Here is a 27,720-nt window from a genome sequence, read left to right as displayed (position 1 = left end):
TCTGAGAGCACTCTGCTCTTTTCTATCCCACATGTCTGAATGAAAGACAAATACAGAGACAATTCAGCTGCAGTCATCTCAGAAACATAATTCCTTCATTGTGTTTTACTTTGGGTTTAATTTCTACACAGAGAAGGAACATGAAATCACACATTTGAGGCAGGGCACAGACAGGTTCCAGCAATATGTCCAGTCAAGCTGAACTGGTATAGACAGAAATTTCACCTCTTCTCCTCCACAGATGGAAACCAGCTTCAGCCTCTTTTTTCTGGTTCTTGAGAATAAATTGCTCTTTACAGAAAGACCCATCCCCAGAAACCTTCTCCAGAACAGAACCAAAGTAACATTTTTATACCAGAATGAAAGTGCATACCAAGCATTTCTTTAATTTTCAGAAGAAATGTTTCACTTCCAGTACAGATACCAAAAGTAAATTCAGTTCTCTGCTTGCCTTAGGTTGCCACCTTACAGATCCTTCCTGTCCCACCTTAGTCCTCAGCAGTCTGCAAGCACTGACAGACCCTCGTGGGGTCCTGTGAGCACCTCACTCAAAGTGACACTGGTAGGAGTTGATGGAGAAGTTGCCTGAAAACTTGATAAATCTGGTCATAACTGACTTTGAGTGACACACAGCATCTGCAAAAACACATGGAACAGGTTCTCACAAACAAGGTCTAGGCTGGCAATGTAACATTGGGATCTTCTTCCTCCTTCACATAAAGCCTGAACTAGGGCACTTGGTAAAGATCATATGCTCCTTCTTAACATTGCTCTTCACTATTAAGAAACTCCCGCAACTCAATTCTTCTTCTAGAAGGTGTTTAAAGCACCATCAAATCTTCTTTAGCATTCTCAGCCTTCTCTATCCCAGCTGGCACCAGAATAAGCTCTCCCTCCTATCACCACGCCCTTTATTGGGCTCTAATACTGTTTCCCATTTTTCAATACCCAGCCAATTCACACATATTCAGGTGAGTTCATTCCCAGAGTGGGAATTTCCTCCACTGTAGGAATCAGCATCTCCTGCAGGTGCTCTGCCCCTGAGGAGCCACAGGGCTTGGGGCAGTTCATCAGTCCCTTTTCTCCCTGGGGCACGTTTGCAGTGATTTAGGTGCACGTCCAGAACAGGAACCCAAAAAAGAGCCTGGCGGTCACCAAAGCAACCTCCCACCCACTGCACAACCTCCCACACTTGTGCAATTCTGTACAAGTGACAGAATTTGACAGCAAACTCTTCATTTTTAAAGCTGCTTCTCCTCCTAGGTGCACTGCTGGCACTGGGCAGCCGCTGCTTTCTGTGCACGCCCAACTAGAAGTGACACACTTTTGGGGACTCTGATGAAGCTGTGCCCACAGAACCTCTTTTAGCTCACAGCACTTAGGACTGCACGTGGCATCCTCAGCTACTTCCTGCAGCTCTGTCAGAGCAGCCTCTGAGCACGGCACGAGCTGCAGCACTCCAGCCTCTCCTCTGCAAAAACCAGGGGAAAAAAGGGAAAGGAAAAAAGGTAAGTGTTCCATCTCTGAGCCAAGGCATTGCTTCTCTTTGGTAGCATTTCCCTTTGTTCTGTTTTGGCCTCTGTTTCTCCATGCCGTGTGTCTGTGCTCAAGAAATGCAGATTGTGTTGATGCCTCACCAGAGTCTAAGTCTTCTTGTGACTGATGTAGTTACTGGGTCTGTATTAATTAATTGCAGTTGATGCAGCCCCTCCTGCCTGTCTTCCTTGTGAATTCTCTTCCCTATAAAAACATATTTCTCTTGGAAATCAACTTTAGTTCCAGTCAGGGATAGATGATTACTGGGACTGAAGGATTTTGGAAGAATAGAGGTTGCTGTGAGGTGAGCTTTAGCTATTACTGCAGTGCATGAGCCATGAATACAGAACTATAATAGAAATATGAATGGTGGGGTTTTTTTCAGGAGAATTCACATCCAGCCTTTCCTCTCATCCTTACTCTGCTGGAAAAGCAAGGCAGGTATTTAATTGTCAAGTTTACCTGCTGGTCTATAAAGACTAATTGGATACACTACATTCCTTCTTTTTCTTCACCTTTTATTCCCACAGCACTGCTGATATCTGGCGCTCAGGGATGTGGAGGCTAACTGGAGTTTAAATTAACTTTTTTTTTGTCAAATATTTCAGAGTTGACAACTTTTCCAAAGACCAAAGAGCATCTGGGTTTATTTTAAACCTGTCCTTCTCACAGTCCCATTTAGATCTGCTACTGTATCTAAACCAGCAGCTCTTTAACTTCCAGCAACTTCGTTGTGGGGAAGAGAGGTGTAGGGGAGAAACAGAAAAAAACCAAAAGAAAGCAAAAAACCCCCAAACCCCCCCCCCCCCCCAAAAAAAAAACAAAACCAAAAAAACAACAAAAAACAAAACAAAACAAACAAAAAAAATCCAACTTATTCTGCTCATTAGTACGCAATGGGCAAGACTGATTTTCTTCTGAGAATTTTTCCAAAGTTCTCTACACAGGACACTACATTTAAAGAAATGTAAAGTTTGAATTGGGCACCCCCTCTGTACAGATTTCTGCCTGAAAGTGCAGACAGCTCTTTCAGGTTCAGCATTTCCCAAGCCTCCTGGGAGACACTGATCTTCCAGCCTCGCCACGATCACACAAATAATTTTGCTGTCAAGTGTCAGAATGCTTTGGGAAACGTCTGCTAACTGGGATTTTTACATCAATAACTTCCAGGACAGACCCTAAGTGTGCCAACAAAGAATGAGGTAGGCGTATAAAGAGGCAGAAGAGATCAGAGATGAGGATGAGGATTCAGACAAAACACCACAGATTTAGCAGAAGTGAGTGTGCTCACAGAGGTGTCAGAGGTGTGTGTACACCCAAAGAGGAATCTTTGAGTGCCACAGGTTTTCAGGTATCACTGAAGTCTTAAGGGGAAAGCCCTGCTGTTGGTATGGTAAGGTAGCTACAGGAGGTGACCTAGATGTCAAAAAGGAAAATGGAAGTTCTCCAATTAGTTGAGAGCAAATCAGAGGACAAAAGGGAACAAAGAAATTGTGTTTCACAGTAAATGAAGAAGGAGGAAATATTTGTTTCTAAGTTCAGAGCACTGTTAAATACCATTTGTAGGCACTGTTAAAAATAGGATTGTTTCAAGTAAAAAAGGCATCGTGGTTTTTGCAAGGCTTTACAAATCCTATTGCTCAGAGACATCTACTTTAGACAAAAGTAAAACAATTTTGAGATTAAACTAGCTAGACTAGTCAGTAGCAGCCGTTATGTCAGTGAGCCCAGGTCTAACAGATCATAAAATTATTTTGGGCAACTCTTTGCTCTGTTTTTCCCCAGCACCATCTTTAGTACTGATGGGGATGCACCACAGCAGCTTCCATGCAGACCCACGAGGGCAGGGCCAGGATTCCTATCAGGGAGAGATAATCTACTGCCACAGGGTCAAAGCTCAACACTATCTTCACATTTTCCTACTCCTGGAAAGAAAAGCCATCCTGTCTGCACTCACTCTTTGCAGCACAGATAAGCCATGCTCTGACTGGGGGATTGGACAGGGATGAAAGAGACAAACACATTCTGGGGATGCAGAAAGAGCCTGTGATCCCTGTGACTGCAATGACTGCAGTGAAGGTGTCAGTGCAGGAAAGAGGGGACACTTGTGGATTTGGGAGTTTGATCAGATGTGCTTGGTTATGAATATGTTCAGCAGCTCCACTTGAACAGTTTCTACCCCAGAGATGATTTTGAGTCACAGTAGGTTGGGGTGGACATGGCCTTTCTATGGACTGGGCCTTTCTATGGCTCTAAGTGTGTTTGAAGGCCTGGAGGCTAAGAATAAGGAGGATGATATCCATAAGGGGATAAATCCTAAAATCTAAAGGATAACAGAGCACCACTTTTTAAGGGGAACAGTGGTGGGTTTGGACATAAGTCTTGGTGCTTCTTTGTTCAGCTGCTTGAAGTCAGATTTTCCTTAAACCTGGCAATAAAACACATCCATCTCTAACTGTGTCAGCATAGCCAGACCTCCTCACCTTGTTAAAACATCCTGTTCTCTGATATCTCAGCCTGTTCTCCAACATCCCAGACTGTTCTTTTAGTAATCCAGAGCAGTATCCATCCACTTCTATACCCTTAGTGCCAAATCTGCTGGTATTTGGCTGTGCTTCAGCATCCTTGAGCACTCTGATGCAGGAGAGAGGAATGGCCATCACCACTCTCATCCACTTTTTCTAAAACTCCGTAGTTTCAGAGCAAGCCAGCAGGAAAGTTTGGTCAGCTGGGTTTCCAGATGGGCCCCTTCTTTAACAAAAGCTATATAAAATTAGCCCAAATGACAAGGTCACCAATTAAGCTGCAGTGGCTTTCGGGAGTCACGGAGTGCTTGGTGGTTTCAGGTGTGGTGAGGTGTGAAGCAGAGCTGCTCTCAGTTGCTCACTTTCACTGATGCTGCTCCAACACCTACACTCACCTCAGCCTTTTGGCTTGACAGGCTTTACAGTTTAGCCCCAAATTTGTGACAGCTTTTCTGGGCTTCCTGATGCTTCTCCTGGCCATGGATCCATTCCTCTCTGGCTGTGGGATGTTTTCCACACAAGCTGGTGGGTACCAGGGAATAAACCTTCCCTGCAATAGCTGCACTCTGATGCTCGCAGGGAGGACTGAGAAACTGCTAGGTCTGAAGTCCCAAAATCCTGACTCATAGCCTTTGAATCATGAGACCAAAGCCCCCTGGTACAGGTGGATTTTGGGGTCTATTTTTCACCTGTGAACTTCCCCTACCTACAATGTTTAAGGAGTTTTACCTGCTTTTATATACATTGAATAACGTGGCCTTAAACCCAGTACAAGCATCTTTTGTCAACATTTCTCCCCCACCCACCAGACATTCTTCTCTCCTGTACAGTCCCTCTCCAGGTAGCATGGCACTAGGACACCCAGATTAAGGAAGGATCACATTTTAAAACTGGGCCTTTGTCAAACCTGGATTATGACAGCTACCCTTACTAATACCACAGCTGCCCATTTTAGCAAATTTAACACATTTAGTACTATTGTGGGATTTCTAGATTGTGGAAAGGGGGAAGTGGATGTATGGATTTATGTAAAAACCTGCACTTAGGTATTTAAAAATCTATAGTCATTGAGAGTTCACATCTATGAACAGGGTTATCTTGAGGTAAATCAAGTATCTTTCCCTCCTCAGGAAAGATTGCTGAGCTGCTCCCCTCCTGAAAGGCAATTGATTAATAACTTCTCTCTTTTACCATGTATCTTCTTTATTATCTTCTTTATTTTTATATTTATTATTATCTTTATTTTAATATCTTTGTAAGACTGCTTATATCTGCATTACATCTCATATCTGCAAAATAGAATTAAATATAAAGTCTGTATAACTAATCCCAGGGTCTTGCTGCTTTCAGCCTACAAATGCTGAAACTTGTTTTAACCAGCACTAGCCAAGAGAGGGGTTATCTGCTCCACCACTGGAAGAAAGATATTTTAGGACAGAGTTGTGCTCAGGCTGGATTGCCAGGATAGCTCTAAAACACATTTTTTTCTAAACAGAGTTTTGAAAATACATAGTGCCAAGATTATATATTCATATATTATTTTCAAATTTGAAACAAAGTTGCTTGAAAATACATGGGCTTATGTTCAAATTTCAAATTATACAGCTTCAAATCCCGCTGTGTTGTGCGTGTCAGTAAAAATGATTGCTCTGATGGGCAACCAAGTGGAGCCATGACTGTTTCTCCTTTTTATGCTGAGATTTGCTTATAGGAGTGACTTCATTTACTAATTTGTTTATTAATAATGGAAAAAAATAAAGAAGTTCACTGACTTGCTGGGCATGGGGGCCACGATCTGTTTCTATTCAAAGACACCATAAACACTTTTCCTTCTTTCAAGAACAGCAGAGCAAATAGCACAGCAATTTCTCAGTTTCAAGTTAAGAGACACAAAGGTTTATCAGTTGATAATTTACAGGCAATTATTGTAAGTTCTGCACGAGGAGAAGCCCAGGTTCAGACGTTGGAAGGGTGACACTGCTGGTGACAAGCACTGTAGGTGGCATAAATGTCACATCTGGGAGCTGATGTGTTTCAGTATAGATTTGAGTGTCCAACTGACTTCCTGCTGGCACCCTCGTGTCAAATCTTCCAGCACCACATTCTACCAAGGAAAGCACACAAAATCCCCAGGAGAAACTCAGGTCCTCTTCCACTGACACAGAATCCCCAGGAGAAACTCAGGGCCTCTTCCACTGAAGGCTCATTTATGCTTTGAGACACTCAGGTTGTTTTCCTCTACAGATACTGGAGGACAGGAAGGAAAGTGTGAAGGGAAAGTTTGTTTTCATTTTAACCATCATAGCAGTTATTTCACATTGTTCCTAATATCCACATAAATGCCTCAAAACTTTAGGCTGTAACAATAATCCCTGGAAGAGATGGATGATCAGAAAAAATATTAGAAAATAAAAAATATATTAATTAATGTGCTTTGCTCATGTAATTGTACTCATGTTATGGATTTTACTGTGTCCTTTTTTTTTCTTCCATTCCTGTGTATCTCAGGTGAGTTTCTCCAAAGACTTTCAACCAGTCTCTGTCCAACTATTGTGCTTTTTTTGACTTACCCTTCTCTGCCTTGTAACCATAACTGTAATTTTCTTTTTTTTTCTTTTTCTAATAGTGGCTATTTTTATCACTCCAACTTCTCCTTTGGAAACTTAAACAGTTTCACATAAGCGATTCATACACAAACAACAGAAAAGAAAAAAAAAGACAAGGTAAAGCCTTTTGCTTTCCTGCTTGTTTTCATTTCCCTTCTTTTACACTTCAGTGTTACTGAAAAGACTTTTCTTGAGAAAAGATTAATGCAACTGGCCAAAATGAGCAGCAGGAGCCACTGCATTTTAGGAGTACGAAATGTAATTATCTAAATGTCTAACAGCATGGACAGAGCATAAGAAAATTAGAAGAGTGTAAGTACAGAGGAGGCATGCAGCAAATCTTAGTACATTGTGATGTACTAAGTGATTTGTGCTCAGGTGCTTTGTGACCTCTCAAATATATTAATATTTGCTCAGGTGCTTTGTTATCTCTCAGTCCTGGAAGATGAGATGTTTTGCACACCTTGAAGGTGAGAATCATGCACATGATAACTGTGGTATGTCTCATGCAGTGACTCTCACATAGAAAGAAGCGTCAGAGTCCTGACAAAAATACACTGAGCTCCTGATGCAAAACACAGCTGCTGTAACACCTATGACTGGGGAGACCTAGCAGATCAGGAGAGGCCACAAAAAGGTGAAAACAGCTACTGTGGAGAGGCTTGCTCAACTGAAGGATACAGGGCAGCAAAGATAACTCATTGGAAAAGTTTGTATCACACAAATGCCTTCTTGGATATTGTTCATCCCTGCCACCATCACTACGTTTTATCATTTATAAATGCTTGAAAATTGGTGGGTGTGATAAATCTCTTGAGTTCTGGTGTTCAAACCAAAACTGATCACCACAAATATTAATAGAAAATGGTGCATAGTTTTTTTCACTGGTGTAATTATTACTGGATTTCATTTGAATTAATACTTGAGATGCAGGTTAGCCTCGACATCCCAGAGGAAGACAAAAACGGGAATTGTCTGGGCTGAGCCAAGCATCAAACTATTAAACTCTAAAGGTCTGATAGGAATGTCTTTCAATTGAAGAGGGCTGTAGAGGCACAGAGAAGTTGTCTTTAATCACAGGGTGTGGAAGATGTTCCTTCCTTCCTGTAGTAACACAAGGTGTTACTTCCTTCCCCTTAAAGGTGTGTCAACACAAGAGAAAACGTCACCAGGATAAATGTCATAAATTGTCTGCTGAGTGCTGCTTTGTGATCTTCAGTTTGAGGAGGAAACCTCTCTGCAGGCCTGGAGAACTGAGTGGAGGCAAGTGAAGCTGTGAGCTGGAGGTGGATGCAGTGGCCAGTGGAAGAAGACTCTTCCCTGGACAGGGCTGAGAGGCTGGAGAAGGTGAGGAGTGGAGCAAATGGGTGGCCTCCTCTCCTCCTTCCTTATATCGGGCTGGGACTTAGAGCACTCCTCCTCCAAAGCCCCAAAGCTGACAGGTCAAAGCTTCAGGACAGTCCTTCAGCACCCAATTTTCTTTTGAAGTGCAGGTCCATGCCCATGGCTGCACTTTGTCAGCTGAGGCATTGTGCTTGGCACTGACAGCCACCTACATGTGAAGGTCTCTTCGGCTCAGCCCCAGCCCTGTGGCTTAGTCCATATGCCAAACACCAAGGAAAAATGCCTGCTCCAGGCAGGTAGCTTAGAAAGTCACAGGCATCTCCTTCCTGAGGCTCCCTCATGGGTGCTGAGCATGGGAAGGAGACTTGGAGCAAAAGTGGGAAGGGAAGAGGCAAGGCAAACAAACAAACAAAGACGCATGGGGAGCATGTGTCCCAGAACCCTTCCACTGTTTACTGCCCTGCACCATCACTGACTGCTCTGGGGGAAGCCCTACAGAAAGGAGAACATTCAGACAAGCACAGGATCAGGAGAAGTGAGTAAAGGCAGGAGGAGGGAAGGAGAGAGCACCCTCAACCACTCCTGAAGGTGTTTTTATGGAGGTGTGTGGGATAGACAAGCTGATGAGTAACTGAGGTGGTGTGTGACTTGTGCCCTGTCCCTGCCCTGGATGTCACCATCTGCCTGACTGTGAGTTCTATTCACCTGTTGTGCTTCACCATAGAAAGGGAGGTCTCCAAGACCCTCTGTGGTGTGTAGGTGTACAGCTGCTCTGTGCATTGCAGGTGTGCAGCATCTCTGTGCATTGCAGGTGTGCACCATCTCTGTGCATTGCAGGTGTCCAGCAGCTCTGTGCATTGCAGGTGTCCAGCAGCTCTGTGGTGTGCAGGTGTACAGCAGCTCTGTGCATTGCAGGTGTACAGCAGCTCTGTGGTGTGCAGGTGTACAGCAGCTCTCACACCACCAGGTGTGTTTTGAGACGAGGACAAGCTCTGTATGTCAGCTCACAAACGAGGCCTGGGCAGAGAACCACTGCTGACCCTGAGATCAAGCACCTTTTTTATCCCCTCTACACAGCAGTTTGGTAGGTGGCCCAGAAGAGACCCTTCCTCCTCCACTAAAGGTGGCAGATGCCCAGGGGCAGCAAAAACCACATTGCCACCAGCCCTTATTGCAACCACCGTGTTCATAAGTTAACACCAGCCCAACCACCCTCTGAGTTAAGAACCTTCTTCCAATATCCAACCTAAACCTCCCCTGACACCCCTTCAGGCTATTCCCTCAGGTTCTGTCACTTGTCTGAGTACTGTGCCATCTTCTCCACACAACAGTGAGGATTCTTTTCTCCAGTCGTTGTGAAGATGGGACAATAATGAATACTGAACCCAGCTTGCTTTTTTTTTTTTTTTTTTTTTTTTTTTCCTTCTTCCCAAATATATCTAAGCTGGTCCACAACTTCATATTCCTCTGCCTTATTTCTGTAGACTGATCCCCATGTGAGATTTTGGGTGCAGGTGATGCTTGGCATGAGGATTGATGGCAGTTTTAGCATTTACAGTATGATTTTAGAATGGGAACTGACAAAAAGGAGATGGATGATTTTATGTCCAAGGACAAAACTTCAGATCCCCCTTGAGAGAGCTTCCACATAGCCACCAAAATCCAGTCCAACTCTCAGAGGTGGAGGAATGTGACCCTCTCTTTCTCAGTTCATGTCTGAGGAGGAACCTTTCAAACATCCCCCATTCCACTTGCTCCACTGATATGTCAAGTTGGCACCTATAGGACCAAAACCTTTACTACACATATTTTTAAGTGATGCAATGCTAACTTTCCACCTTGTCTTCTGATTCTCAGGAAATATCAGCTGGAAATAGAATAATGGAACGCTGTCTACATGAAAATTGTAATTCCACTTGCCCAGAAATTCCTTATCAAGAGAGTCAGACACTTCTGGTTGTTGTTTACAGCATCGTTTTTACTATAGGCCTTCCAGCAAACTGCTTAACTTCTGTGCTTACATTTGTACAAATCCGAAGGAAAAAAGTAGTTGCCATCTACATTTTCAGTTTATCATTGTGTGATCTGATGTATTTAAGTACCTTGCCTTTGTGGATTATCTATGTGCAAAACGGGCACAAGTGGACCATGGGTGACACTGCTTGCAGGATAACAGGATTCATCTTTTTCTGCAATATCTACATCAGCATTCTGCTTTTGTGCTGCATCTCTGTGGATCGTTACATGGCACTGGTCCATCCTCTGCAATCAAGGGGGAGAAGACAACAGAAAATAGCCACCATTATAGTCTGTCTTCTCTTTGCTGTGGTTGCAGGAATCCACACTCCAGTATTTTTTATGGAAGATAAGAAAAACTGTACAGAGGTGAAAACCTGCTTTGAGACAGTGCCCCTTGACATATTATTGGCTTATTTCAGTTTTGCTAGATTCCTGTTTGGATTTGTCGTACCCTTCCTAATCCTGTGTTTTACAAACTGCAAAATTTTCCAAGCTATAAAAAGAAGCAGCAGCTTGACTTGTCGTGAGAAAGCCAAAGTGAAGCATGTGGCTATTGCCGTTATTGTTATTTTCTTGATGTGCTTTGCTCCATACCATGTGGTTCTCTTAATAAGAGCCATATATTTTCTGGTTCATCAGGACTGCCCATGTCCATTTGAAAATAAGATATATTCAGTTTTTACAGTGTTTCTGTGTTTAGGCACTGCAAACAGTGTTGCTGATCCAATCATCTACGTTCTGGTCAGTGAAAACGTCAGAAAAGACTGTTATAGGTGCCTGAGAAGATGGAGAGGGAGACAGAACTCATCCAAGCTAAATTCATCCACTGATCACAATACTGACAACATAAAATTGGAAATGCTGAAAGAATCAGAGGAAGGGGGCCAAAGAAAAAAAAACAAAGAAATAACAGATTCATCTGACATTCAGAAGGCCTGTACCAGTGGCAGAGATCAGGAAAGTGGCAGCTAGCTGGTAGCTGCTGGAACAAATATGAAGTTCCCAATGCCAGCTGCAGGACAGGAGTTTTTACATGCTGACATCATCTTGCACATCCTGCATGGGCCATTAACTCCTTGAGGTCACTATGGGAGCAGTAATTCACATTTCTGTTTGTCTCCTACAATTAACTTTGCCCAGCAGTACCACTGATGAAAATACTGCTTTGCTAAGGATACGTGAAATAAATGAAGTAATTTACTTTGACTCAATTTGGGATCCTAAACGTTTTTTTTTGTTTTGGACTGACTCTTTCTCTCATATGAAATAAAACCAGTTTTATCTTCTGAGCAAAATTTTAAAAAAGCACTGCAGAGGAGAACGATATGCTGTTCTTAATGTTGAAATTTTTGCTTCTTGAGGAGGTACATGTTCCAGTTCTCATACATGTGCTCTGCTGTTAACGTTTGTGGTTAACCAGTGGAAAATATTAAAAATGAGTAAACGTCTTCCTCATAGTCTAGTATGTAACTTCAGCTACATCACACATTCCAGGAGAATTAGATGGCAAAAAAAATGCCTGATAACACAGACCAACAGTATTGCTGCTGCATTAGTCAAGATCCCGCACTGCCCTGAAATTCTTCAAATTACAATTTTAATGCTTGATAGTTTACAATGAGTAAATATTATTTGTTTTGCATAGACCTAGAATGTACTGAAATATACAGAAAATGTATATATTTCCATGTGGAGTCAGGGACTGCTTTTATGCCATCTCCAAATGTTTGTTGAACTCATATTTTGTTTCTGACTAAGCTAACCCTTCCCTTTTGTTATTGATCCCACTTCTACTGTGTAGGAGTCTGTAGAAGCTATGGGTAGGCTCACAGATGGTATGGAAGGTTGGCAGCCTGGAGAGCACAGTCCTTCCTCCCCACAGCTGGGAACTCCCTCAAACATCGTGAGAGACGGTCTGAAGTTCCCCTTGTTTGCCTCACGACCATCCCAAGGACAGACATCGGGATCCTGAGGACCCTGATGGGAATTCTGGCCTGCCAGAGGTGAATGAACCAAAATCCTGAGGCCCCTGAGCAGAGTTCTGGCCTGCCAAGTGATTGTTCACAGCTGTGTCTACAGGGACTGCTTCTAGCAGGGGGCAACATGCCATATATGCTTGCACTTGCTTCGCAACAACAGCCCAGGAATTTTCCCACCTCTTGGCCCAATGAACTTGCTGGGGCAACTTTGGTAGCTCCCCCATAGAAAATCCTTCTTCTGCTCCACTACCACCATGACAGACAGAGATTGAGACCCCCATAATCGTGATACAGGGGTGCTGGGCTGACTGAAGCAGGATGCCTGCTAAGTGCTGCCTGCAGATGTGTTCACTGGAGCTAGACTCCAGAAACCAGTCCTGAAACAATGGGTCCCACTCGCTGCTGATGCTGACTTATCCTGCTGAAAACATGAACTGTCTGTACCCATCTTCAATACCTTTTTCTCCCTCAGAGATTTCAATGACTTATTCTTTATTGTATCTGTTCCCCCTCGGCAATTTCAAGATCTGTTTCCCCCCCTCAGCAATGGACTGTAATAGAACCCTGAGATAACAGGAACTTTGAGATCTCCCCGACGTGACTAGGTGAACTCCATCAGCTGGACCACAAGGACTTTCTCTCTATTGTATCTGTTCCCCCTCGGCAATTTCAAGATCTGTTTCCCCCCCTCAGCAATGGAATAGAACCCTGAGATAACCGGGACTTTGAGATCTCCCCAAGGTGACTAGGTGAACTCCATCAACTGGACCACAAGGACTTCCTCTCTCTACGTTTGGTAGCTATACCCTCTCTCTTTCTCTATTTTTTTCCTTTTTCCTAATTCCTTTAATGCATTTGCTGTAGTCATTCAATAAAAGGTGCATTTATTTTGATTGATATTGCAATCCCCTGTTGTTTTTTTTGCACTCTGAGATCAGCCAATGAATAACTTGTTGATAGTAGTTCCTTGTGCCTTTAAACAAAAATTTAAAAAACAAGAATAATACAAATCTGGCAGTGTTTATCTAAACAACTTCTCCATATTTTTATGTGATTCAACAGACAGATCAGGAACCAGCCTGAGTACGAGTCTGTAGAGTGTTTCACAGCATAATTCCATTTAATCTGTGGTGTTGTATTTCTGTGACATGTTGAAATTGTTATTGACTATGACATTTCTGCATTGAATTAATATTAACCAGTCTTAATATAAATACAATACTTTTTATTATCTTAAAATTGCCATAGATATTTCTGTGCTTTATTCTTATATATTCTTACGCTTTTGTAAAGAACCATTATGCCAAAATTATATATCCTCAATTGATTATATTTATTACATATTTCATTTTTTAATTATTTAATGACTCCTCTGGTATTTATATGTGAAATGATTTTGTCCTCAAAAGTAGTCCAATAATACTAAATTGTTTCTTGGAAGAATGTGATTGTTTCTTGGAAGAACGTGAAATTCTGTTGCGGTGCTAATTAAAAAATTCTGGATTTTTATTTTTATATGCATCTCAGAGATCAAATTCTCTAAGGTATCATGGAGAGACCTGCAAGGTGCTGAATATCTGTAACTTTCAATTGCTAAAGAATTCTGCAGCAGCAGCAGAACATGGCTGCTGACAGCCCCTGCCAGCCAGAGCACTGGTGACTCATCTCTGAAGATGCACATGCAAACTGCCCTGACCTCAGGATTTTCATAGTCTGAAATCAAACCTTATTGAATAATAGCAGTGAATTCAGAAGAAACCAGAGGTACAGGCTTCTGAACTGATTGACATGGATGTAAGTCAGCTATTTACCTTGATGAATTTAAACATCTCTGATGATTTTCCTCTGATAAAATGTGAGTGTTGAGTGAGGGGATTGTCCTGCTCTGCGCTGAGCTGGTGCGGCCTCACCTCAAGTCCATTGCAGTTTTAGGAGCCACCATATAAAAATGACATTAAGCTCTTAGAGAACAACCAAAGAAGGGCCATGAGGATGGTGAAAGCTCTGGAGGGGAGGATATGAGGAGTGTCTGATATCACTTGGTCTGTTCAGCTTGGAGACTGAGGGGAGACCTCATCATGGTTTACAGCTTCCTCATGGTGGGAATCAAGGGAGCAGACACTGGTCTCTTCTCTCTGGTGACAGGGACAGGGCCTGAGGGATGTCCTGAAGCTGAGTCACAGGAGACTTAGGTCAGATGTCAGAAAAAGGTTCTTCACCCAGAGGGTGGGTGGGCACTGGAACAGGCACCCCAGGGAAGTGGTCACAACACCAACCCTGAGAGAGTTCAAGAAGCATTTGGACAATGCTCTCAGGTACGTGATGTGAGTCTTAGGTGCCCTGCACAGAGTCAGGAGTGGGACTTGATGATCCTTGTAGATCTCTTCCAACTCGGGATATTCTACAATTCTATGAACTAACACTGGAACCCAGTGCCATAGATGCAGGGGGCAGGGATTATAAGCGTCTGCTGCAACAGCTGCAGTTCTGCCTTAGTGAAGCTGCATGCTGTTCTAAATTACTATGTCATTCTGTACCTTCTCTTAATGACAATCCTTGGAGTTTCTCTGTTCAGACACACTCTGAAACAAAAATTTAGAAGTGACAAAGATTTGTGCAGCCTGATCTAACTTAAAATTTTACCTAGGTAATCTCCAGAGATGCTTTCCAAGCTAAAATATTCTGTGATAGATTACGGAAGGGGTTAGGGGCCTGGTACCAAGCAATGTATCCACATGGGAAAACTGCAAATGCTGACTTCTTTGGATAAACAGGAAAGCAGCTTTATGGCTGAGTGAGTGCATCAAGAAACATTCCATGATGTTAAAATATCCCATCATATAAAGCAACTGTTTCTTGTCTGGTAATTCAAGCACACAATCTATTTTTTGCCAGACAGTATCGGACTGTGCCACTCAGGCAAAGGAAAGGTCTCAGCACTGGCACAAGTGTGAGATACACAGCAAAGAGCAGATCTGAGGGGTGGATTTATAGTGTGGGTCTTTCCACCCTTTCCTCCTCCAGAGACACCACCAGTGAGCCCACAGGGACTGCTTCATGCTGTGAAGAAAGGTTCACCTGCTACATCAGATCTGCAGTTCTCAACACAGCCATCTGGATCTGTACCCATAGGGATCTGGCTCCCAACTTCCCCAACTCAGTCCAAGTTATGAGATAAGTTAGAGAGAGTACAGAGCCAAACCAAGGCTGTGCCTCCCAATTTGGTCTTTAGATGGCCAGGTCTCCATACATAAGTTGCAGAGCAGGTAAGCTGCTCACTAGTGTAAGGGGTGGGATTACAAAATTTCACTCTTTTATACTCAGCATTTACTCAGGTATAACTTCCATCATTTGACTAAAAGAGTGGGCTACAGTATAAATAATACATTATTTTATTTTTACATGTGTCTCAGACACTTATAATGTACCTGGGAGATAAGCTCATTGCTGATTATTTGAAGTATGACTATAAAACACAAAATGAATAATTTCTGGCTATGAACTAGAGCTGGCCAGACTAGTTTTTGCAGACAATATATGTGATTTGTTTGTTTATTCATCAATTTTAAGCTATATCTGAAGACTGCAATTTTTTTTAAGTAAATGTTTAGGGTAACTCACTTATAAAACTTTATTCCTAACTAAGAAATGCTTTCATGTTCTGTATTAAATTTTGCCTCAAGAGGATTGCTACAATTTTGCTAAAAAGCTGGCAAAACCCCACAGGAATGAACTCAGACACTCCACATGTGACAAGTTTCTTCTGCAGTTGGTCACCTTGTGACTGTACATGTACAGACATGTCAAATTTCTGCTGGGTAGTGAGTTATGAAATCTAACTCAGAACCAGGCTTTCAGAAATATCCACAACTTAATGGCTTCTCTTAGTGAGCTTATTCTACAGCTCACACTGTGGGACTGGTCTTCGAGGAAACTTCCTCTGTACAGTGAAATGATGCCAAAGTTCCCTGACAATTTGGAATGCCCATCTTATTTTCAAACGAGCACAAACTAACAGTAGCAAATAAGAGTGGGGGGACTGCATCAAAGAGATGCAATAATTTTTTTACCTCTCTGGCATGCAGGGAAGCATAGAGGTGCCAGAATCCCCAGAGCTGCTGCCAAAGTTCCCTGACAATTTGGAATGCCCATCTTATTTTCAAACGAGCACAAACTAACAGTAGCAAATAAGAGTGGGGGGACTGCATCAAAGAGATGCAATAATTTTTTTACCTCTCTGAAGCTGGATCTCCCAGCATGTCTTCTGCAGCCGGGTCTAGAGGATGTGATACCGGCTCTCTCCATCTCTTCAGTGCCTGCTGGAAGTGGGTGGTTTGCATGGCATTACTCTCCCTCCTTCCCTGCAAAATGAACCTCTGCACAGGAGAGGGCGCTTCTGCTTGCAGCAGGGATGCAGCACGACCTCAAAGTGACAAGAATGTGAAGCACAAAAAGAGAAATGTTATCCCAACATTACACTGTTGTAATACCCTGGTAATGGCTATTAGTAGCTGCCATCATGAGCTGTTGGTAAGAAAGGGTAGGGCTCTGAACTCATTATGTATAATCTGTAATTCACATCACTGATAACTTCTAGGACTTTACTCTCTTACTCTATCCTGTAAGAAATGCTCAGAGGTAATGAAGCAAAAACCAGCCTTTCAGACAGAAACTCTGCTGAGGACATATGATAAGATGTGGTAAAAATTTACAAAACATCACATGAATATTGTCTACAAGAGCAACCTCTCACTGCACCATGAAATGATCCATCCTGTTCGGTAGTCTCTGTCGGTGACAGGGCCTGTGCATTTCAGCCCATGATCACAGAGCATCCTTCTATGTTCAAAGGTCTGTCTTGAAATATTTTCTTCAGGGTGATGAAGAATGAAAGACAAGAGAGATACTGTGGGAAAAGGGTGCTGTATGATATACAAAGTCCTTAAAAACCTTGTAAACCTTAAGTCACAGATGTTCTGAACAAATATGCAAATATCCATGTTCAGAAAGCTACTTAGAAATGCAGCAGCCTGTATCACAGTTCCCCATCTGTAAAATGTGACATTTCTTCCCTTGAGCATTGTCTGGCTCCTCGGTTTAAAATACAAGTCCTTGCAGGAGATACTAGAAAGCATGAGCAGGTGTGTCTATGCATATTCAGAGCTTATTGCAATGGAGCAGAGAACAGCGTGGAGGCAAATAGGAGGTATTAAAGCACAAATTCTAATTAGTCAGCACTTTCAGGGTCAGATTCAAAGTACTTTATTTGCTTCTATTTATGCTGGGGCATCAGAAAAAAAAAAACACGCAGACTTTAATTTTAATTTTGTGTCTCCTCCTGGTAACTTGGGCCTTAGAGCCTTGGGGATTTTGCTGGGATTTTCCTCACTGTGATATTCTGCTGTTTGGAGGTGTCTTGTTGTTTTCAGAAGACAAGAGTGATACTGATCCACAGAGTTGATTTCCAGACTGGAAACACCCAGGACCAAGCACTCACAAGGCTCATGCCACCTGCCTAGGTACAGGACTGAAGACACCAGTAGCACTACTGCAGTGCTGTACACAACAGACCTCCAGCAACAATCTCTAAAATCCCTAGTTCTTGAAGATCTATCCATGTGGACTCTGCCTCTCAAACTCTTTCCTTCCTGACACTACTTTCAAGAGTTTTGAAGCACTCTTAGCACCAGTTTTCTGGGATGAAGTCTCTGTCAGTGTGACTCTGATACACTTGAGACAACAGCACTATTACCTATCAATTTGATACCTGGGGGCAGGGGAATTTTCTGGGGCCTTTCTTAAATATAGTCAAGAAGATGTGGCTCACACTACCCACTACAGGTAGTTTTCATTCTAGTATGTTTGACATTTATAGGTGATGAGGCAGTGTGTTGATACAGGACATTTGATAAGGTATAAAAAAAATCCTGTAATTTTCCATGTAGCTGCATGTATGGTTTCTAACTGTCTCTAATTCTTTTGTTCAAATCCTTCCTAAAATAAGGCTCTCAGTGGAATGCTGCAATGCTGCATAGCTGGCAGGTACAGCTTTATCCCAAAGGTGACAAATGCAGAAGTTTCACATTAAACTTGGGACTGGATAGAGTGATATGGAAAAGGGAAGAAAAAAAGTACATTAAACAGCAAGCGAACTCAAGGAGTATCACCAAATCTTGCTGTTGTGACTTGTGGGAATGGCCCACAAGATTCTAGACAGGCCAAGAACAAACCTGAAATTTCAGCAGAAACAAGAAGAGGACAAATGAGGATCTTCCTCTGTACACAGTGGAATGAAGCAGATACAGGCAGGCTGTAAAGTCAGAAAAGTTTGATGGGAAACTAAAGGTCAGAGGGCAACTTCAGTTTACACAAAATCAGAACTCAAAGGTGTATGTGATTTTATAACTCGGCACGGGGCTTTCCCTAGAGAGGCTGAGTGGACACTTCTTGATTTCTTAAAGGATGAGTCATTGCCTTTTCTGACCAGAATTATTCCCCTCTCATGAGAGTGGGGAAGCTGGAAATTATACGAAATGTTTCTCTTTTTGTCATCCAAGCATTCAGTTTCAGATATTAGAACAAGTTCTTAGTCAAATTCCAAGATAAGAAAATAACACTACACAAGAAATTCCAGAACGAAATTAAACCAAAGCCATGAAAATAGACATCCTCCTTCTCCCTTAAGGCTGTGGAAAATTAAATGTGATCTGAACTTTTTTTGCTGGATCATAGTTTCAGATCATGATTTTAACTCCCTAGAATTTGGAGAATTTGGGGAGTTTTTCACTTAGAAATGTAGTTTGGGTACAATCTTCCATTAGGTAGGGCAATATTAATGTATAACCCTGACTTGTCCATCCTTCGGTACCATATCGAGTTGAATAGCATGAAAAAAAGTTTTTATAAAAGCAACATATCATTGAAATATTCCACATATCAGTCAACTATGAGTTGTGACTCTACTGCCTCTATTCTGAACCACGTAGAATTTTCACCTCAGAAATAACACCGAGAGGTTAATTCACCATTTTCTATATTTCCAGCTTTTGTTTAGGATAAATTTCTTTGTGTTTTCCAGTGTAATTCAAGCTCTGTCCGCTTTTAAGTCAGAATTTAATGTTTTTCCAGTAATTCAATGTAGTCACAAGAGGGCACCAGACTCTACCCTATTTCTCCTGCTGAGAGTGGTGGATTTCACAGCGGAAGAAAAAAAAATTAGTACCTCTTATATCCCTGAATTTCACATCCCGTAAACATAATTAGTACGACTTTGTGCTGCTCCTAGGTAGAACAGTCTGTACAGAGGAGTGTGTTTGTGTGCTTATCCTCACCATACAAGTAGCTGTTGAGCCAGACACAAGATCAGGCTATAATATTTATCCAAATATGGCAGAAACACAACCTTTTTCAAGGATGGCTACAAACAAGCTGAGAAACAAGAAGAAGAAGGAAAAAAAAAATCAGAAACAGAGAAATCACGGGGAGAAAGAAACAATTCTCTCGCATTAAAATTTGAAAAAAATGGAACTTGCCAGGATCTGTCCATGATTCCCTGGAGAGGATGTAAGTGGCAGGAGACAGGCAGACCATCTAAGGCCTTCAGCTGAGCCCCACGCAGTATCTAAACACCCAGCAAATTCTGAACAACTCTTTGATGAGCCCCACTTTGCCTCCCTGCCTCGGCAAACCTCTCTCCACATCATCCCGCACCACGGCTCACAGCAGCTCCTGCGACTTTATCCAAGTCTGTTGGCAATTGGTGCTACTTGTAAGTAACACAAATTAAAGATTTATTATTCCATTAATAGGAGACATATTGAAATGATTGCTGGGAAACCACTGGCTACTGGCAGACCACCAGGAGACAGGAGTTAACATTCCTTTACTGCTACAAAAGTCAAGGCTGTCATTCCCATCGAGGTGCAGGACCAGAGCAGAGAACAAGACCAGCTCACAGGCTGTTATCTCTCTTCATAGTCGTGCTTCTAACTTAAAGGGTTAACCCTTTAAACACATGTGTTAGCAATTTTTCTCTTAAGAAAAAAAACCTCACATTTTTAATATGCATTTTCATGCCTTAGTTTACCTACTTCTTGTCCTCACTTTTTGATACTCTTATTAAACTGTAATTGTTTTGTTCCTACTATAATTTATATTTTTACAAACTATGGAATTCTGCTAAGCCATCAGCAAATCAACATCAGCAATAATTCGTGGCTACAGTACACTTTCCTTTTAACCTATTGATTCATCAGACTCTCAAATAAAATTTGGAAACAATCCAAACACTCCAATAAGCCATCACAGCTGTTTTCTACTCTTCAAGACTCATACAGGGTCATTTTAATTTGCAGATAAAGCATTCATTTCAATAACCAGCATATTTCTTCTTACTGATGCTTAATTTTATTCTTGTTATTTATTATGGGTCTAAAGAAAATCACATTTATGCTTTGGAAAATGTAAAACAATTAATGTTGTCAACAACTTGTTACTGAAGTCTCAACCACCAGAATTATTATTATTATTATTATTATTATTATTATTATTATTATTATTATTATTATTATTATTATTATTATATGAAAATCAGTGTTCTTATTTTTCTACTTTTCCCCTGTAGATTTCATGTCCAAATGCATACCAACTTTAAGGTAAGCTTAAAAATAAATAACTACACCACATATTCCTAAAAGTTTTGTTAGTTCTAACTGTGCTTTTGAATTATAACTCTCCGGTCTGCCATGACTGCAGAAATTAGTTTCCCACTGATATTGTAATTTTCAAGGACACAGCTTGTAGGAACAGCACGGTGCCTCCTGAAAGGCTGGTTTCAAGAGCAAAACACTGTAATATCAAAAGATGCAGAACAGCAAAGGTGCAAGCTCAAATCTGAACTAAAAGATTTGAAAGCCACACTCTAATGTATGTTCAAAAATATACGAAAAAAGGAATTATTCATTAACTTCTTCAGCCTGCAATCACTCCAGGCTATTTTGTTCTTACAGTATCTCCTGTTTCAAAGGAAGGTAGAGCTGATGGGGGAGAAAAGATCTTCACATGACCAGCACAAACACATTCATCAGAAACAGACTAGCTCCCGAGATGAAAATACTGTTCTTAGCTGGCTGAAAAGAAAGGAATACCTTGTGTACTGACAGGCTGCACATGGTTTTTCAGCCTGTGGGTGCTATTTAATAGTAGATGCTTAGTTGCTATAGCAACTGTCATAGCCTATGGTATTTATGCTTAGATACAGAACACATATTTTAAGCAGCACCAGATAACATGGCACTCAAGTATCCAAAATGCACGTTTAAAAAATCCCTATTAAGAAGTAGGTCTGTTCTTCTAGTTATTAAAATTCCTTTCTAAGGCAGCACTTTTGCAACAACAAAACAATCTTGTTCCTCACAAACATAAACCTGAACTATCACAATGAGCTACCTTAAAATAAAACCCCAAACAACATTCAGCACTTTAAAATCCATCTTTGCTGACTGCTGGTGCAACATTTGGAGACTTTTGCTGTTTGGTCCAGCGCATGGTGCTTTGTCACTAGAGGTTCCTATTGTTATTAACTTGGTATCATCTGGGCTTTGCTCCTCCCTGCCAATGTCCACTACCATACACTTCTCACCTGCCATGAAGAGCACCTTCTCTGAATTGGCTGGCAACTGTAGATCTTGCTTAAAACACTGCTTTTTACTTTTATTTTGTCACAACATCCTGGTTGAACAGATTAAACAAATACTGTAATGAGGTCATTATTTCTTTCAGTGCCTTTCCACTGTAAGAGGAAACTCATGGTCACTGATTTCAACCGTGAGGGGTCTTTAACTACAACCAAACCACTTCAGCCAGGCAGGCTAAGAGAGCGAGTGGACTACTGCAAACCTAACTGCTTCCCTGTGTCCTGTTAACACTCTATTCCCTGCAATCCAAACATAGCAATACCCCTCCTCAGCAATTTATCATTGGTTCCATAAAGCTACTAGCTGGCTTGGATAAAAACAGCAGGGCTGCTTTTAGCTCACAGAGTATCTCAGTCGGTACAAGTTCTTACAAAGAACTCATTTCTTGGCTCATGTCACTCCTAATCCCCATGGCCTCCTAGTAGATAGATCAGATACTCACAGCCATAAAACCCAAGGCCTGAGGCTGGTGGCCTGAGGCAGACAGATTTGTGCCTAGGAACAGAATGCTTTGCCATTGTTGTGCTGACAGCCACACGCCCCTCCCATCACCTGCCTACTGCCACTGTTCAGTTTTCCAACCCCCAGCTGAGCCAGCAGTGCCATATTCAGACATGTATTAGCTGCTGCGTGGATTAGCTGGGGTGATGAGTGCTCTGACTGTGCTATTTTCATTTTGTAAGCCACTAACATTTGATGCCAGCATCATTATCATCCAACATCAAGCTACAGTTAGCCCGCAAATATTCACTTGCTTACTACAAACCTTCTGGGTTGTTTTACAGGCACCAGTTGCCCACTGCTCTTTGTTTAATCCCTCCTGCAGGTAGGAGTATCATCCCAGCTCAGAGCAGTGAAGGAGAAGTCTACCCTCACATAAGGCTGAGAACTTCCAGCCACGTTTGGTGATCCACATATTAACACACTGCAACGACCCAAAAATTTTCTCTCACATTCAGTGCACTGTGACTGCAGACTGAACGCAGTGAAGTTGGATCCTGTACCTGGCTTATGGGGCCCAGCTGAGCTGCTACTACAGGCTTGTTTCTTGAGGAACAGGCACATTTAATTACTCCTTAGCTGGTTTTCCATCTGCCTCTGGATTTTTTAGGGGAGCTCTGCTGCAGGAATGTGCTTGTCTGCAGAAGCACTCAGAACTTATTCATAATGCTCCCTATCTCAGAAGTAATCAGAATTTGCCAGGTTGGGCTTAAAGGAAACTATGTGTACTAGGAGTGGGCCTCCTGCCCTACTCTAGAGCGAAATTAAAAAGACAAACATATCTTAAATGCTTTAATCAAACAGTAATTATGAGATAAACAATACAGACTCAGAACAAGTCCACGTTGTCTTTAGCAGGCAGAGGCAAGCAAGCTCTGTCCTTGTTCTGAACCAGTGGGATCACAGCCAAAAATACTCTTCCAAACCACAGGCAGTTGTGCTGGTAATGCAGAGAGCTTGAGCTAACACACCTTGTCTCTCAAAAAGAGTCGCCAGCCAGAACACAGCACTGCACTGGCGACAGCTGACAGCTTCCAGTTCAGGGCTGAGTCATGTCTGGTTTTGTTGGGTTTGGGGGTTTTTTTGTCTTTTAAAAGGGTAGTGTCAGCCCTGCTACTGGACACTGCGTTTTTGTTAATTTCTGCGGTTTTATAAACATTATCCAGCTCTAAACAGCCTTCCCGTCACAGCCAATGTGTGAAAGACTGGCCAGCTCAGCAGGGGGCTGAGCAGCTTTGAGAAAGGAGCAGCAAAGCTCCCGAGGCATCAAGCACAGCCCAGCACAGGCTTGCTCCAGACGGGAAGGAAGGGGGCTGGGCGGGAGGGAGCAGTGGCTGCTTTCCAACGCCCATGGCACGCAGGTCACGCCAGGCGGTACCAGCCACCGCCGCAGGAAGAGGCACGCAGGGCTCCAGAGCAGGGAGGGCTCCAGAGCAGGGAGGGCTCAGGGCAGAGCACGCCGGGCTCCAGAGCAGGCAGGGCTCAGGGCAGAGCACGCAGGGCTCCAGAGCAGGCAGGGCTCAGGGCAGAGCACGCAGGGCTCCAGAGCAGGCAGGGCTCAGGGCAGAGCACGCAGGGCTCCAGAGCAGGCAGGGCTCAGGGCAGAGCACGCAGGGCTCCAGAGCAGGCAGGGCTCAGGGCAGAGCACGCAGGGCTCCGGGCAGAGCAGGCGGGCTGCGGGCTGCGGAGAGCCGGAGCTGGCTGCCGGCTCAGCTCCCGCAGCCGCGGATGCTCAGCTCGGGAAGGCGGCACGGCTGGAGCACAGTCAGCTCTCAGGGATTGAAGCCAAGCCCGTCCTTCCACCGAGCACGAGGCATCCGCTGCCCAGCCAGGGGAAGGGAGCTCAAGGCAGCAGCTCCGCTCCACCCGGCCTTCCTCTGAGCCTGGGGCTGCTGCTCAAATCACTGCCTCCATGTGCTCAGGATGGATCTACACCTCCGACTTGCTTGGAAAGATCAAGGCAATGCCTGCTCCTGTTACACCAGTCCTGGTGCCTCCTGTTTCAGACAAAGAGAGCATGCCGTTCATATTTTATAGAGGCTGCCAGTGATTTTAAATCCCTCCAGAGCTTCCATTCTCTCTGGAGATCTTGCTGCATGTCAGTGGTGACCCGGCTTCCCAGGAGAGACCTGCTGAGCTGATTTGCACCATTTTCCCTGTCACCCATGTTATTAATTTCCTCAGCGGGCAGGCTGCTCTGCAGTGTTTTACTAGGCAGCACAATGCCTTCCAATCATCTAGAAGCGTTGGGTATATGCTCTTGTGAGAAATGGATTTGTAAAGAATTCTCAAAACCTGATAGAAAGTTCACACAAATTTATACATTTGTATGTAAACACTGAGATAAGGTGTATTGATTTAGGAAGGCTATAGAATAGAGATTATATTGTTGAGAGAGACTAAACTACAAACAAGTTGCAGCAAGTTTTAAAATATGGTCTTGTAAAAAGACTGGATATTTTAAAGAATTAGAACTGTGAAAGATGTATTGTAGTAGGATTAGGTGGGGAAAAATGTAAGTGATTGCTGTTAGAAGTAACAGTAGCTCTCCTGACGATCCTGGCCTGTGATTCCCTCACTTTTTTCCTTTTCTTTGTATGCAGTTACTTTCTTCATTTCCATTTCCCCTGTCAGGTAGTTTTGCAGACATCTCTTTCGAGTCTCTAGTAACTACTTCAGGCTGCATTGTTTTGCAAAGATCTGTCCAGAGTTTTCCATTTTGACTATTCAAGTTTTGTTTTTCACACATGTGAGATGTGAGTTGCTTTCTGCTGAGAATAATCAAATGAGGAGACATCACTAGTTTATCAGATTTTTTACGAAGATGGAGAATCTTTCACAATTTTTCTTTCACTGGTTTAGTCAGAAACTTAGATGACGTAGTTCTTAAGCCATAAGACATCCTCCAGTTTCACTGGAGAAGTTATAGGGGAAAAAAAAACATTTTAAAAAATGTTATGATCCTCTCACTGTAGCTACACAGAAAGAAAAAAGAATAAGGAGAGGGGACTTAAGTACCTTACTCTATAGAGATGATGCTATCACTAGAAAGAGCAATGCAAATGAACTCTCCGAGCAGTGATCCTTCAGGGAACAGCCCCCACACTGCCTGGAAAGGGGCCTCCACGGAGGCTCAAAGGTTCTTGCAGGATTTGTTGTGGGAATACCTATTTGAATTCCTGCTGAGCAGGGGCTGCCGGGGGGCAGGGTCAGGCCCTGCTGCCACCAGCTGTGGGAGGTGGCAGAGCCTGGATCTATCTGCTCCAGGAGTATGCCGAGTGTCTGGAGTGATGGCTCCTGGAGTGACTAAGGCATCATCATGACAAACCAGGCACTGCGTTAGGAAAGACTGTCCCCAACAGGAGTGGACTTTTTCTAGATATTTTTCACGCTGACCATCTTTTGTTTCACAAGCAATTTAGAGATTACCGGGATTACATCTTGGTTGACTGCATGTTGGGGAATTACACTGTTTACTTATAAAAATGTTAGAAATTAAATGTCTAGGGTTAAGTTTAATTGTAACTTGCTGAGAGTCTAGCATGAATGGGTCCTGCTAAAAACCTGGTGTCATGGAACTTTAAGTGAACTTTGTCAGCATGGAGAGCTAAGCAGGGGAGTAAACTGAGAAAGACTGGGTATCTTCAGATAAGAGTTGAGATCCTGAAGGGCCTCAGGATGCAAGATAAGAACAATTAATGGGCTGCCCACGTGGACATGGAGAAAGAATTCCATGAGGTGTTAGAAGACTCCAGACCATAAACCATCATTGGGCACAGGAAGATCAGGTGCACAGACTGGGGATATAAAGGCCCAGGGATTTCTTTGTTTGGGATTCCTCTCCAGAGGCACCACCTCAAGCTGAAAGAAACCGACTCTCACTCGGAACCTAAGGTCCAAACTCTTCATTAACATTGCAAAACTTTGGGGGTGACACAATTCACAACTGAGTACCTGGACAAAGTCTTTGCACCATGTGAACAGCAGGAAATCTGGCGTAAAATGTGTTTGAGGTTCTTGTTGGGGTGGCTGATATGGAGTACTCAGCTCTGAAAGCAGAAGCTCCTTGAAGCTTAAGGGACACCAGACACCAGTGTGGGAGCTGTGGGTTGTGTGTGATGAGTCAGGAGAGTTTTACCAAACAGCACAAGCTGTAGAGCACGTCAGGCTCTTCTACCAGTGCATCTGCAGGACTGGGACAGGGAGAAGAAGGAGGATAACTTGGATTACTTTGTGTGATGTGTTGAGCCTTGACTGAGTCTGCATTCTAACATCTGAGAACATGGTGTGATTCTGGGCTTGTAGCTGATTGTGGTAAAGACCTAGAAATATAGTTTCACTGTAATCCACTGACAGCTGTAAATGCCAGTTACGAAGCAGACACAGTCATCACCTGTCCTGGTCACTGTGTTCTAGAGGGCCTGTTCTGCAGTGCTGATTCAGTTGAACTCAAAGGCTGTACCATTTATGTTGTGGTAAAATAAACAAAAGAAAGGAGACATCTTTCTTGACTGTACAGAATCCAATATAAGGACCTCCACTTTGAAGTGAGTGTCACATGAAGTTGTGAAGGGGGTTTTAAATGTCCATCACAGGAAAACCACCGTGGAGAATTATGTGTTACAACATGAAACCAGAGGCATAACAGTGCAGACATCAGCCAAACTATTAATGAAAAACTCAGATCTGTGTGATGCCAAGGGTGCTGGTGTGGAAATAGATCCAGGTAGTGCATGCACTCTGTTGAGCAATGGTATGTACAGCTGCAAGGAGAGAATACTTAGAGACAACTTCTTAGATGAGTATTATAACATTCCCAAGGTAACCATGGTCAATAATGTGATCCATAATAATAAAGGATATAGTGTGGCCCTGGTCAGATCAATGATATCTCTGACATAAAGGATGTTTCAAGCTGCCAGAACAAAAGGGAAAACAGCCCACCCAGTCAGGGAATGGCCAACCTGTGCAGAGGCTTCAGGCATGAACAATTACCTGAATGCACAGCTTGAGGAGAGAGCTGACACTTCTGAGCAAACTGAAAGCAACTACGAAATTGCAAATGAACTTGGGACTACTTCTACAAAGAAGAGCCAGATGACGTGACAAGAGATGACAGAGTTTTGTCCCAAAAGCAGATCTCGTTTTGGTATGGAAATGTTATTTCCTGCTGCTTTACTGTATGACGCTACAGCTCTGCTGTTTCCCAGCCTTTCCTACACAACCTCGCCGATCCTCCAGCTGCCTATCCCACCCTTTCTCCAGTTCCTTCCCCTCCCCGTGCCGCCGCGCCCGGGGGCGGGAGGCAGCAGCTGCCGCCTCTGCGGCGCTCCGGCGGCCCCGGCCAGCCGCCCCTCCTTCCCCCGGGCTGCTCCGGAGCAGCCGGCACGTAGCTGCTCGGCCGGGAGAGCGACCGAGAGACGCTGGGGCGGCCTAAGTGGTTGCAGATGTGCAGCTGCATCGGGCTGGGGTCACCGCGGCAAGGTTTGGGGAGGGGGTTTGGCTCAGCAGGGCG

General features: G+C 43.2%; 1 protein-coding gene and 1 pseudogene across 2 annotated transcripts; both read left to right on the top strand.

The window, feature by feature from the left end:
- The first annotated feature begins 1,480 nt into the window (after positions 1-1,480).
- On the top strand, positions 1,481-11,002 carry GPR132 (G protein-coupled receptor 132). Of its 2 annotated transcripts, none has more exons than XM_041400382.1 (2): positions 1,481-1,508; positions 9,869-11,002. In XM_041400382.1, the coding sequence occupies exon 2, from the start codon at positions 9,893-9,895 to the stop codon at positions 11,000-11,002; it is 1,110 nt and encodes a 369-aa protein (XP_041256316.1). In that variant the 5' UTR covers positions 1,481-1,508; positions 9,869-9,892. The 2 variants fall into 2 exon arrangements, with proteins under 2 accessions (XP_041256316.1, XP_041256306.1); XM_041400372.1 differs by lacking the exon at positions 1,481-1,508 and adding an exon at positions 7,958-8,014.
- A 3,312-nt stretch (positions 11,003-14,314) lies between these two features.
- On the top strand, positions 14,315-27,311 carry LOC121343556 (annotated as a pseudogene).
- Positions 27,312-27,720: the final 409 nt, after the last annotated feature.

The sequence above is a fragment of the Onychostruthus taczanowskii genome, unplaced genomic scaffold, assembly GCF_017590055.1.
Source record: "Onychostruthus taczanowskii isolate IOZ18803 unplaced genomic scaffold, ASM1759005v1 scaffold1, whole genome shotgun sequence".
NCBI lineage: Eukaryota > Metazoa > Chordata > Aves > Passeriformes > Passeridae > Onychostruthus > Onychostruthus taczanowskii.
Note: the sequence above shows the minus strand (reverse complement) of the source record. Positions and strands in the feature narration are given on the sequence as shown.

Bases quoted from the DNA above. Each gene is read 5' to 3' on its own strand.
- GPR132 (XM_041400372.1), top strand. From the start codon at position 7,958: ATGCAGTGGCCAGTGGAAGAAGACTCTTCCCTGGACAGGGCTGAGAGG. The intron at 8,015-9,868 runs GTGAGGAGTGGA...TCTGATTCTCAG, and splicing joins GGGCTGAGAGGCTGGAGAAG to GAAATATCAGCTGGAAATAG.